Source organism: Sus scrofa, chromosome 3, assembly GCF_054392235.1.
Source record: "Sus scrofa isolate SSC_HxYL_T2T_F1_AM1 chromosome 3, Sscrofa_HxYL_maternal_Yorkshire_Landrace_v2.0, whole genome shotgun sequence".
Lineage (NCBI taxonomy): Eukaryota > Metazoa > Chordata > Mammalia > Artiodactyla > Suidae > Sus > Sus scrofa.
The window spans coordinates 113,684,737-113,696,877 of NC_139385.1; the positions used below are offsets into that span (position 1 = coordinate 113,684,737).

The 12,141-nt window shown below is 39.6% G+C and overlaps 1 protein-coding gene across 6 annotated transcripts in view; it reads left to right on the forward strand.

The window, feature by feature from the left end:
- DHX57 (DExH-box helicase 57) overlaps positions 1-12,141 on the forward strand; it is a 74,394-nt gene that overhangs the window by 17,890 nt on the left and 44,363 nt on the right. For 4 of the 6 annotated variants that reach the window (XM_021087592.2, XM_021087594.2, XM_021087593.2 and 1 more), the window contains exons 6-10: positions 1,588-1,766; positions 3,356-3,477; positions 5,161-5,356; positions 6,386-6,510; positions 10,497-10,630. In XM_021087592.2, coding sequence (XP_020943251.1) covers positions 1,588-1,766; positions 3,356-3,477; positions 5,161-5,356; positions 6,386-6,510; positions 10,497-10,630 — 756 coding nt within the window. Of the gene's footprint in view, positions 1-1,587; positions 1,767-3,355; positions 3,478-5,160; positions 5,357-6,385; positions 6,511-10,496; positions 11,316-12,011; positions 12,078-12,141 lie in introns of those variants that run through there. The other 2 variants (XR_014842176.1, XR_014842177.1) reach the window with 1 other exon arrangement.

A 12,141-nucleotide genomic window follows, 5' to 3' on the forward strand; every position in this document is an offset into this window, starting at 1 on the left:
TTTTAATCCATTTGGCTTCATATCTTTACTTCTAAAATGGTATATGGGATTACTTTCAGATGAGTTTTTAGAGGTACTTCTCTTTCTATACCACTCTCCATACCCTCCTGCTTTTGGTACATGAGACCCTCAACATTAATTAGGAAGGGGCTCACTTGTTGAATCCCTAAATCCTCAAATAGGGAAATGTTTGTACAAGCCTCTGGCTTTCTCCACATCCAGGTTTTCTGTACAAATTGTTACACCACAAGTAACTCCCCCATTCAGAGTTTACCATGGGATTATCTCTTATTTTTTGCCATCTTTCTTTCAGAGAAACAAGTTTTTATTATATCACAAAAGTTCCTAGGTAAACATCAGTAGGTAGAGAACAGTGAAACGCACTGAGATGTGGATGCTGGACAGCCGGCTGGGTTCACTCACTGGCTCCTTGACTTGCTCCCAAATTGCTCTTAGTTCTAGCACATGGAATTCAGATGTATTCCTCAAGAAATGACAAACTGTTGTGTCATGGGCTTTTCTTTTATGATAATAGCTTTATTAAGATATAATTTGCATACCATGAAATGCACCCTTTTGAACTATACAATTCTGTGGGTTTTAGTATATTCACAGAGTCGTGCAACCATGGCCACTGTCTAATCTCGGAACATTTTCATCACCCCAAAAAGAAACTTGTGTACCTTTAGCAAGTCATTCCTCATTTCTCCCTTCCCCTAACCTCTAAAAACCATGAGTCTACATTATGTCTCTGTGGATTTGTCTATTCTGGCCATTTCATGGAAAGGTAATCTTAAAATAAATATGTGGCTTTTTTGATTGGCTTCTTTCTTTTTACCAGAATGCTTTCAAGGTTCATCTGTGTTGTTGCATGTATCAGTACTTCATTCCTTTTTATTACTGAACAATATTCCATTATACCGCTTTTTAGTTATTGATTCATCATTTGATAGACGTTTGGGTTATTTTGTGTCGTGGAATTTTAGGAACACTTGCAAATATTTGAAACTCTCAGTTAATGTAAAGGGTCTACTGAATGTAAGGAGTCTACTGGGTGCCCTGATTTTTTTTTTCTTTTTCTCCTTTTTTTTTCTTTGCTTTTTAGTGCCACACCTGCAGCAAATGAAAGTTCCCAAGCTAGGAGTCGAATCGGAGCTCTAGCTGCCAGCCTACACCACAGTGACAGCAACACAGATCCAAGACATGACTGTGACCTACACCACAGCTTGCAGCAATGCCAGATCCTTAACCCACTGAGCAAGGCCAGGGATTGAACCCACATCCTCATGGATACTAGTCGGTTCGTTTCTGCTGAACCACAGTGGGAACCCCGCCATGATTTTCTCTTCTTTGTTTTTGATTTGGTTTAACCAAGAGCACTTTTACTAGGTTAAAGTTTATTTGAAGATGCATTTTAAGTTCTTTAGCAGTAGTAGTGTTAAAATGAATGAACTTGCCTTATTCAAGCTTTAACTTTTTCTCCATTTTATAATTCTTTTGTCATTGTTACTTCATTTAGATAGTGACTTTCCCCTTTGCTAAAGAAAGGACTCCATATCAAAAATGTTTCCTTTTATCCCCTTAAAGTTGAAAAAGAATCAGAACCTGAGGAGGAGACAGATGAGGATGAAGGTCCTGCACCAGTTATGGTGGAGAATGAAAGCTATGTCAACCTTAAGAAAAAGATTTCCAAAAGATATGACTGGCAGGCAAAATCAGTACATGCCGAAAATGCTAAAATCTGCAAGCAGTTCCGAATAAAACAGGTAGGGTCTTCTGAGAGAAGGGCTAGCATTGCCTCTCTGATGTCTGCATGAGGGATTAGGAGGTAGGACTCTTTGGCTACCCTCCGCAGTAAACTTTCGGTTCTCTTTTACTCTGATTGGTCAAAGTTTCTGCATGCCACAGCAAACTCAGTTGCATGTTCTAGATAGTTTTCGGAAATCTAATGGCTGATGAAAATGAAACGTATATATACTAGCTATTTTGTGGCTTTGGTACTGTGCTAGAAATCTGATAAGTGAAAGGAAAAGCAATACTGTGAGTACATTAGAAATATCTGTGTAGAAAAGGAGAAAGATAAGGAAGAACTCGTACACCCCTCAGAGACTCATAAATAACTTCCCCAAGGTCACATAACTGGTAAGTGGCAACACAGGGATTCAAACTAATTCTATTTCCAAAACGAAGGTGCATTTTAAGTTCTTTAGCAGTAGTAGTGTTAAAATGAATGAACTTGCCTTATTCAAGCTTTAACTTTTTCTCCATTTTATAATTCTTTTGTCATTGTTACTTCATTAGACAGTGACTTTCCCCTTTGCTAAAGAAAGGACTCCATGTCACATGAAGGTTATTTTAAAAGAACTCATAAGTGAACTGTTAGGGCCGAGTTGGGTGTAGGATGAAGACAAATTGCTTACCAGTTTGGGGATTGGATTAGATGCTGTATAAGGACCCTTCCAGTTCTAAAGTTCTGTGATGCTGATTTTTGACACGGTATAACAGTATTGCATATATGATACCACACCCTTAGAATGTCAGGTTGAATTTAAAAATCACACCATAAATAATAAGATGGTAGAAACAAAAAATTGCATATTCAGTTTTAACAGTGTTTAGAGGTGGTAAATTTATATGATCAAGTTACTGCAGAAAGTGTATGTGTTAATGTAAATGTTAGTATAAAACTTATTCAAAAATACATCTGTAGTTTTAGTGTACAGTACAATGTTTATATCATTGGCCATTAGATATCAGACTGAAATACATAGATGTGGTGGTTGGCCAGAAAGAACCCTTAGTGAATGCTCTTGCTATTTAGTGATGTTGGTAAAAATCTGATATTATGTAGGACTATGCCAACCTGTATGGTAGCCTCTAGCCACATGTATCTATTTAAAGTTAAATTAATTAAAATTTAAAAGTTCCTGAGTAGCACTGGCCATATTTCAAGTGATAATAGCCACATGTAGCCAGTGGTTGTTATATTGGACAACATAAATATAGAGCATTTCCATCAGCACAGAGAGTTCTGTTGAACAGTGCTGGTGTAGAGACTCTTGCCTGAAGAGCTAGATGGGTGCTAAGCCAGAGAAGTTATTTCTTTTATAAGATCCTTCTGTTTATTCGGATGTAGGAAAACCACATAGATTCCACAGCTTATTCTGGCTGATTCTCTGAACAGTCTTCTGACTAAAGTTGCCAGCATCCAGCTCCAACAAATGTGCAATTTCTGTCCCTAGACAAATTGCAGAAGAGCAGAAAGGATAGGTCTAACTATGGGATTCCACATTACAGCTTTGTGGAAGGTGATTCAAAGTAACCCATCTGATGTCTGTATCTTTTATTTTATTAGGCTTCCAGACAGTTCCAGTCAATTCTGCAGGAAAGACAATCACTCCCTGCTTGGGAAGAAAGAGAAAACATTCTTAAATTGTTGAGCAAGCACCAAGTGCTTGTTGTAAGTGGTATGACTGGGTAAGAATGCAATTTATTCATAATGTAGCTTTCATTTATAAATATGGTATGTGCCCTGGTTACCATAACCAGTTCTACTTTTAAAAACCAGTAGCTGGTATTATTTATGCTTTTTCCTGTCAAATATTAAATAATATTTCACAGAGGCAAATAATGTGGTGACTGTAGCCAGTAGAACCAAATTACAAAAAACAAAGAAAGCTCAGAAGTTTAGGAATTTATGGACATTGTACAACTATGCCTTGAGACAACATTAAGGCAAAAGGCCCACTTTAAATTTTAAAGGATTGGTGTTTCCTCTGTGGTGCAGGGGGTAATGATCTAACTTGTTTCTGTGGAATTGCCAGTTTGATCCCCAGCCCAGCATAGTGCGTTAAGCATCCTGCGTTGCTGCAGCTGCAGTAGGTCGCAGCTGTTGTGGCTCAGATTCAGTCCTTGGCCTGGGAACTTCCCTGTGCTGTGGGGGCAGCTGAAAAAGAGAAAAAAAAAATTTAAAGGTTAGTTCCAGAACATTTAGCTTGAAACTTTTCATCTTCTAAATTTATTCTGATTTCCATAAAGCTTTTGTTTAAGAACAACTTACAGTACATAATTTTTTTCTGTTTCATGCTCTCCGTATGTTATCCTAACCTGTTTAGCAGGGACAAGTTGCGGACTTAATTAGTTCTATATTTAAGAGTCTTCAATTTAATAATTACATTTGTGTCTGGCTTCACAGGTATAGTGGTAACTTTGTATCTTCCAGCTTCTTATCTCTTTTTTTTTTTTAAGCTTGTTAGGGCTGCACCTGTGGCATATGAAAGTTTCCAGGCTAGAAGTTGAATTGGAGCTAGAGCTACAGCTGCTGGCCTTCGCCATAGCCACAGCAACTCGGGACCCAAGCTGCATCTGCGACCTACACCACAGCTCACAACAACACCAGATCCCTGACCCACTGATCAAGGCCAGGAATCAAACTTGCATCTTCATAGATGTTAGTTGGATTTGTTTCCACTGCACCATAATGGGAAGTCCCCAGTTCTTATTTATTTATTTATTTATTTATTTATTGTCTTTTGTCTTTTTAGGGCTGCACTTGAGGCATATGGAGGTTCCCAGAGCTGTTGCTGCTGGCCTATGCCACAGCCACAGCAATGCCAGATCTGAGCCGTATCTGCGACCTACACCTTAGCTCCTGGCAACGCCAGATTCTTAACCCACTGAGCAAGGCCAGGGATCAAACCTACAACCTCATGGTTCCTAGTTGGATTCCACTGCACCACGACGGGGACTCCTTTTTTTTTTTTTTAAGCTTCTTATCTTTTTAACCTCAGTCCAATTATAACCAAAACAATGCCACATCGAAGGGAAAAATATTAAGTATTTTAATAATCATAAAATAATATTCTTATTTCTTTATGTAGAGTTCACATTCCTAGAAGCATTTATAGACCTTAACCTAATGTTAATACAGTTTTGCAGATGATAATAAACTATTATTTGATTGCCCTGTTAATCTGAGTGCAAATTCCTTGGAGTAATCAGCTGTAGGTCAAAGTCATTAGGCTGGTTTAGAAGATAGATAAAGCTGAACAACTTTGATTCTAATTAGCTTTCTCATTTTCCTCATTGCATACAATTGCTTCTTTAGTTAACTAGCACTTAAAAACTCTCATTTTAGGACTTATTTGTTTTCACATACAGATGTGGGAAAACCACACAGATTCCACAGTTTATTCTGGATGATTCTCTGAATGGGCCACCTGAGAAGGTGGCTAACATCGTCTGTACCCAACCCCGACGAATCTCTGCCATCTCTGTTGCCGAACGTGTGGCTAAAGAAAGAGCAGAAAGAGTGGGTCTGACAGTGGGATACCAGATCCGGTTAGAAAGTGTCAAGGTTTGTATGTTCTGCTTACCTCTCAATGACAGACATTTATAGTTTTCAAGAATAAAGAGCCTTTGGGGTCTGGAAAGTCATAGGCAAGTTGGGATGTATACTTCAATAGGGCTGAAGTCCTTTCAGAAATACGTTGGTTTTCAGAGTTCCCATCATGGCTCAGTGGTTAATGAATCCAACTAGGAACCATGAGGTCGCAGGTTCGATCCCTGGCCTTGCTCAGTGGATTAAGGATCCGGTGTTGCCGTGAGCTGTGGTGTAGGTTGCAGACGTGGCTTGGATCCCGCGTTGCTGTGGCTCTGGCGTAGGCCAGCGGCTACAGCTCCGATTTGACCCTTAGCCTGGGAACGTCCATGTGTTGCGGGAGCGGCCCTAGAAAAGGCAGAAAGACAAGAAAAAAGAAAAAAAAGAAAATTTGTTGGCTTAAACTCTTTATTTGGGTATACTTAATATCCTCTATAAAGAACTTTTATTCTTTATTGGCAGAAGTATTCTAGCAAGTGCTGCATTGTTCTTAAACCTGGGACTTAAACCAAATAAGGAACAACCAAATTCAAAATTGATTTCATCACTCACTGTTGTTTTTATGATTTATAATAATTTTTGAATACTTTTTTTTTCTTTTTAGGGCTGTACTCGCAGCATGTGGAAGTTCTCAGGCTAGGGGTTGAATTGGAGCTGCAGCTGCTGGCCTACACCACAGCTCGCAGCAATGCCAGATCCTTAACCCACACTGAGTGAGGCCAGGGATCGAACCCGCATCCTCATGGATACTAGTCAGGTTTGTTTCCACTGAGCCACAACGGGAACTCCCTGAATCCTTTTTTGGGTCTTAAAATTTCGATGTGAAGTAGAAAAGCTTTTGTTGTTATTGCTAGGAAGAAACTATGCATTTAGTGTCTAGGTTTATATTAAGTGGAACTGCTAGTGTTTTTAATATTCTTTATCCCTACTTATTAAAAATGACTTTACCAGGAAAGTGTTTCCTTTTTTCAAGAATCTCATGAAAGCTTTCTTTTTATGTGAAAGTCCTCAGCCACCAGATTGTTATACTGCACTACGGGAGTGCTGCTAAGAAGACTGGAGGGAGACACAGCTCTCCAAGGAGTCACCCATATCATTGTTGACGAAGTTCATGAGAGGACAGAAGAAAGGTAAAATAACAATCACACATAAAATGAAGATGTGGCTGAAAGAATTTTATTCTGCTTCCAATTTAATTCCTTTGAGCTGGTAATGGTAATTGCCACAGAGAAGGCTTAATTAAGTTAGAGAAGAGGAACTGCTTGCCTGATTCCAGGGTCTGTGACACTAAAAATGCCAGGAAAGCGCATGCTCATCACTGAAAGAGTCATCCTATTAGATGGACATCATCTTACAGGAGACACTTACCTTCCTGGCCTCCATGCTGAGCTGGGCACTGTACTTACCAGGAATAACAGATGTAATTCATGCTCTAGCTGATGGATTGGTAAATGTGTACTTCCTTCTCTGGTCCTTTGGTCAGTTATTCAGTCCTATCTTTCATTCGTGTATTTATTGAGCCTATATTAAGTGCCAAGTGGCCTGTTAATTGCTGAGGATACTGTAGTAAACAAACATGGTTCCCCTTTATCTCTTATGGTTTGGTAGGAAAAACAAATAATGAACGGGTAAACAAGCACATACTACAAATTGAAATAAGTACCATAACAGAATAAATACAATGCTTTGTTTGGGGAACCAAGATCAGTAAAAAATATACATAAAAGGTTTAATATAGAAAAATTATAGGTGTGTTGGTTCAAATGTTTAATAAACTTTCTGATCATAGAGATAACATTATTCTAACACATTTAGACAATACTAAAGAAATGTCAAGAAGAAGAATTTTGTCCCCTGTAAAATTGCTAATTACATGTTACAATTTGGTCTGTTTTCTTCTGGGGGTATATTGGGAGTTCAGGGAGAAATGTGGTAAAAAGGTGTATCTCCAGAAACACTCTTAGGATTATATAGTTTTGTGTGCTGCTTTGCTGCCTTTTTTTTTTTTTTTTTTTTTAAGATAAATTCTTTTTTTTTTTTTTTTTTTTTTTTTTTTTTGTCTTTTGTCTTTTTTATTGTTGTTGTTGTTGTTGCTATTTCTTGGGCCGCTCCTGCGGCATATGGAGGTTCCCGGGCTAAGGGTCTAATCGGAGCTGTAGCCACCAGCCTACGCCAGAGCCACAGCAACTCAGGATCCGAGCCGCATCTGCAACCTACACCACAGCTCACGGCAACGCCGGATCGTTAACCCACTGAGCAAGGGCAGGGATCGAACCCGCAACCTCATGGTTCCTAGTCGGATTCGTTAACCACTGCGCCACGACGGGAACTCCTTTTTTTTTTTTTTTTAAATCCTTTTTTAAGGCCACACCTGCGGCATATGGAAGTTCCCAGGCTAGGGGTTGAATCAAAGCTGCAGCTGCTGGCCTGTGCCACAGCCATAGCAATGCCAGGTCTGAGCCACATATGGAACCTACACCACAGCTCATGGCAGTGCCAGGTCCTTAATCTACTGAGCAAGGCCAGGGATTGAACTCAGAGCCTCATGGATACTATTCAGGTTCTTAACCCACTGAGCCACAATGGGAATTCCTGTGTGCTGCTTTTGATCTAATAGTTAACATGATAGCATGAACTGTCTTTGAAATTATTACTAATAATTAGATGAGGAAATTCTAAAGTATGGATGTACCATAAATTACTTAAGCACTTGCCTGTTATTTTATTTTCCCTAAAAAACAAAATAGTCATAAATGTAATTAAATTAGCTCATTAAAGAAAACTAGTACAAGAATATGCTGTCATTAAAAATTCAAATAATACTGGAATTCCTGTCGTGGCGCAGTGGAAATGACTCCAACTAGGAACCATGAGGTTGAGGGTTTGATCCCTGGCCTCGCTCAGTTAGTTAAGGATCCGGCATTGCTGTGAGCTGCGGTGTAGGTTGCAGATGTGTCTCAGATCTGATGTTGCTGTGACTGTGGTGTAGGCCAGCAGCCGTAGCTCCAATTCAACCCCTAGACTGAGAACCTCCATATGCCGCAGTTGCAGCCCTAAAAAAAAAATAAAAATAAAAAATACTTTTAAAAAATAAAAATAAAAATTCAAATAATACTGGAGTTTCTGCCATGTCACAGTGGTAACAATCCCAGCTAGCATCCATGAGGACATGGGTTCAATCCCTGGTCTTGCTCAGTGGTTTAAGAATCCAGTGTTGCCATGAGCTGTGGTGTAGGGCACAGACATGGCTTGGATCCCACAGTGTTGCTGTGGCTGTGGCATAGGCTGGCAGCTACAGCTGCAATTTGACCCCTAGCCTAGGAACTTCCATATGCCACGGGTACAGCTCTAAAAAGCCAAAAAAAAAAATTTTTTTCAGATAATATAGATAAAGTGAAAGTCCCTTGTAACATTCCCAAACCATTCCCAGTCCCTTCCCCACAAATAACTACAGTGATCAGACTGGTGATATGTCTTGTACATTGACAAATGTGTTTACTTTGTTAGAAATAGGTACATTTAGAGTTCCCTAGTGCCTCAGCAGGTTAAGGATCTGGCGTTGTCACTGCGATGGCTCTGGTTACTGCTATGGCATAGTTTGATCCCTGGCCCAGGAACTTCCACATGCTGCAGATACAACCCCACCCCCCCAAAAAAGAAAGAGGTACTTTTACCTCCTGAACTTTTTCCTTATACAAATTACATATTCATTTAGTAAATCAACAAATCGTGATTGACCACCTACTATGTCCCAGGGTCTAGATACTGAAGTATTACCTGATAGAACAAAATAACCAAAATCCCTATCCTCATAGAGCTTAGATTCTCGTGAAAGAGCCAACAATAAGCAAGATAAGGGAGTAAAAAATAAAGTTAAGTTTGTTAAGTGCTAAGGAGAGAAAGGGTAATATGAAATGCATGGAAGGCAAGCATTTGAAATTTTAAGCACAGTGGCCAGGGATGGCCTAACTAACTGAAAAGGTATATTTTGAGTAAAGACTCAAAGAGAGCGAGTGTGCTATGTCTGTGAATGTCCAGGAGAAGCCCTTTCTAGGCAGATTAATAATATGTGCAAGGGACCTGAGGTCCATGTCTCAAGGACGGCGATGAGGACAGTGTGGCTGGAGCCAAGTGACTGGGGGTGGTGGTGAGCAATACGAAATGGGTCGTGGGGGTGAGGTCATGTCACATAGGACCTTGTTAGTGAGGACTTTGGTAGGAATCACTGAAGAATTCTGAGCAAGAGTAGTGCAGTCAAATTCACATTTGAACCGGATTATTGGTCTGCTGTACTGAAAACGGATTTCAGGGGAGCAAGGCCTGGAACAGGGAGACCAGTGAGAACATCGCTGTTCTGTAGTACGTATTCTACAGCTCAGGTTTTGTTCACTGGCAGCATATCTTGGAGATGTTTTCATGTCTGTATCTAGATTTATTCCTTTTTCTGCCTAACTGTTATTCCTTGGAATGGATGATGTTGTTATAATGAACCATTTCTTGGTTGATAAACATTTAGGTAGTTTCCATTGATTTAGTATTAACAAACGATACTATAATGAAAATCATCATATATGCCTCTTCGTGTATGCACATATCAAGAAGTAGAATTACCAAATGTGATGGTAAACCCTGTTGGCATTTTGATTGTTATTACACTAAATTTAGTTTACTTTGGACTTCCCATTGTGGCATAGCAGAAATGAATCCGACTAGGAACCATGAGGTTGCAGGTTCGATCCCTGGCCCTGCTCAGCAGGTCAAGGATCTGGCATTGCGGTGAGCTGTGGTGTAGGTCACAGACACGTCTTGGATCCCACATTGCTGTGGCTGTGGCATAGGCCGGCGGCTACAACTCAGATTAGACCCCCAGCCTGGGAACCTCCATGTGCCACTAGTGTGGCCCTAAAAAAAAAAAAAAGACAAAAAAAAAATTTAGTTTATTTGGCAGGAAATTGATATCTTCATAACATTCACATCTGGGAACATAACACATCTTTCCATGAGTGTTATAAATTTTTTCACATAGGTCTTAGACTTGCTTGAAATGTGTCAAAAGTTATTAAGTTTCATGTTTTGAATTTGTTTGATCCTCAGGTATTTCTTTTATTTCCTCTAGTGACTTCTTGCTGCTAGTTTTGAAAGACATTTTGTTGCAGAGACCAACTCTTCAAGTTATTCTGATGAGTGCAACTTTAAACGCTGAGCTCTTTTCAGAATATTTTAATTCCTGCCCAGTTATCACTATACCAGGTGATTAAAATGCATCATTAAATATGTATTGTCCTTTAAGCAAATATAATTATTTTAAAGTTCATTTGAGATATAAATGCAAAGGTATTTACACCTCTTTCTGGAGAAAATGATTAGATTATAACAAATAAAATCATAACCAGATAATAAAATTAATAAAGAGGTAATATTATATTCATTTACTGGGATGTTTTAATATATATGCTTTTTTAAAAGTCTAGGTTGTTAGGATTTCTGGTATTCCCTTGTGTTTAACATCAGAATACATCAGAATATGAGTTTATAATAGTAATCTATCATAAAGAGAGAAGTTGTGTCTTTGTATAGTTAAATATATAGTTATATCTGTTCATTGCTAGATTCTGCTAAATTTCTGGGTATTAGTCCACTCTGGGTGTAAGTGAAGCTGAATATTCTGTGTCTTCTTTTGTTACTTGAAGTTTCACTGTGGGATTAATTTATCACTTTGGGCTTTGGTTTAACCTTTTGTAACTGATTGCTAAAGGAACAATTTGGAGAAGTTATCACTGTGATGCAGCGGGTTAAGGATCCAGTGTTGTCTCTATAGTGGCTTGGGTCACTGCTGGGATGTGGATTCAATTCCTGGCCTAGCATAGTGGGTTAAGGATCTGGTGTTGCCATAGCTGTGGTGTAGGTTGCGCCTGCGGCTCAGATTTGATCCCTAGCCTGGGAACTTTCAGATGCTGTGGGTGCAGCCAAAACAATAAATAAAGGGACAATTTGGAAACACTGACTGATGAATAAAAATAAAAGTACCATTTGTTCTTATTATAGAGCTTATTAACAATAGATTTCAGGAAGAAATTGTATGCTTGACTAGAATACAATTGTTGATGTTTTAAAGGTTCCCTGTGAGGGGGTGGGGTGGAAAAGGTATAACAGATTTTTTTTTTTGCTTTATAGGGCTGTACCCGCAGCATATGAAGATTCCCAGGCTAGGGGTCCAGTTGGAGCTGTAGCCGCTGGCCTATGCCAGAGCCACAGTAATGTGGGATCCAAGCTGCGTCTGTGACCTACACCACAGCTCATGGCAACACTGGACCCCTAACCCACTGAGCAAGGCCAGGGATCAAATCCGAAACCTCATCGTTCCTAGTCAGATTCGTTAACCACTGAGCCATGACGGGAACTCCTCCCAGATTTTTTTTTAAAAAGAGGTTAAAGGAGTTCCCAATGAGGCCCAGGAAAAATGAATCCGACTAGTAACTATGAGATTGTGGGTTCAATCCCTGGCCTTGCTCAGTGGGTTAAGGATCCGGCATTGCTGTGAGCTGTGGTGTAGGTCGCAGATGCAGCTCAGATCCTGTGTGGCTGTGGCTGTGGTGTAGGCCAGCAGCTGTAGCCCCGATTGGACCCCTAGCCTGGGAACCTCCATATGCTGCAGGTCAGCCCCAAAAAGAAAAAAAAAAAAAAAAGGTTAAAAAAAGTCTTATTAGCAAATGATCGTCCAGCTATACTTTTCTGTTTTATTTACTAACCTGAATCTATCC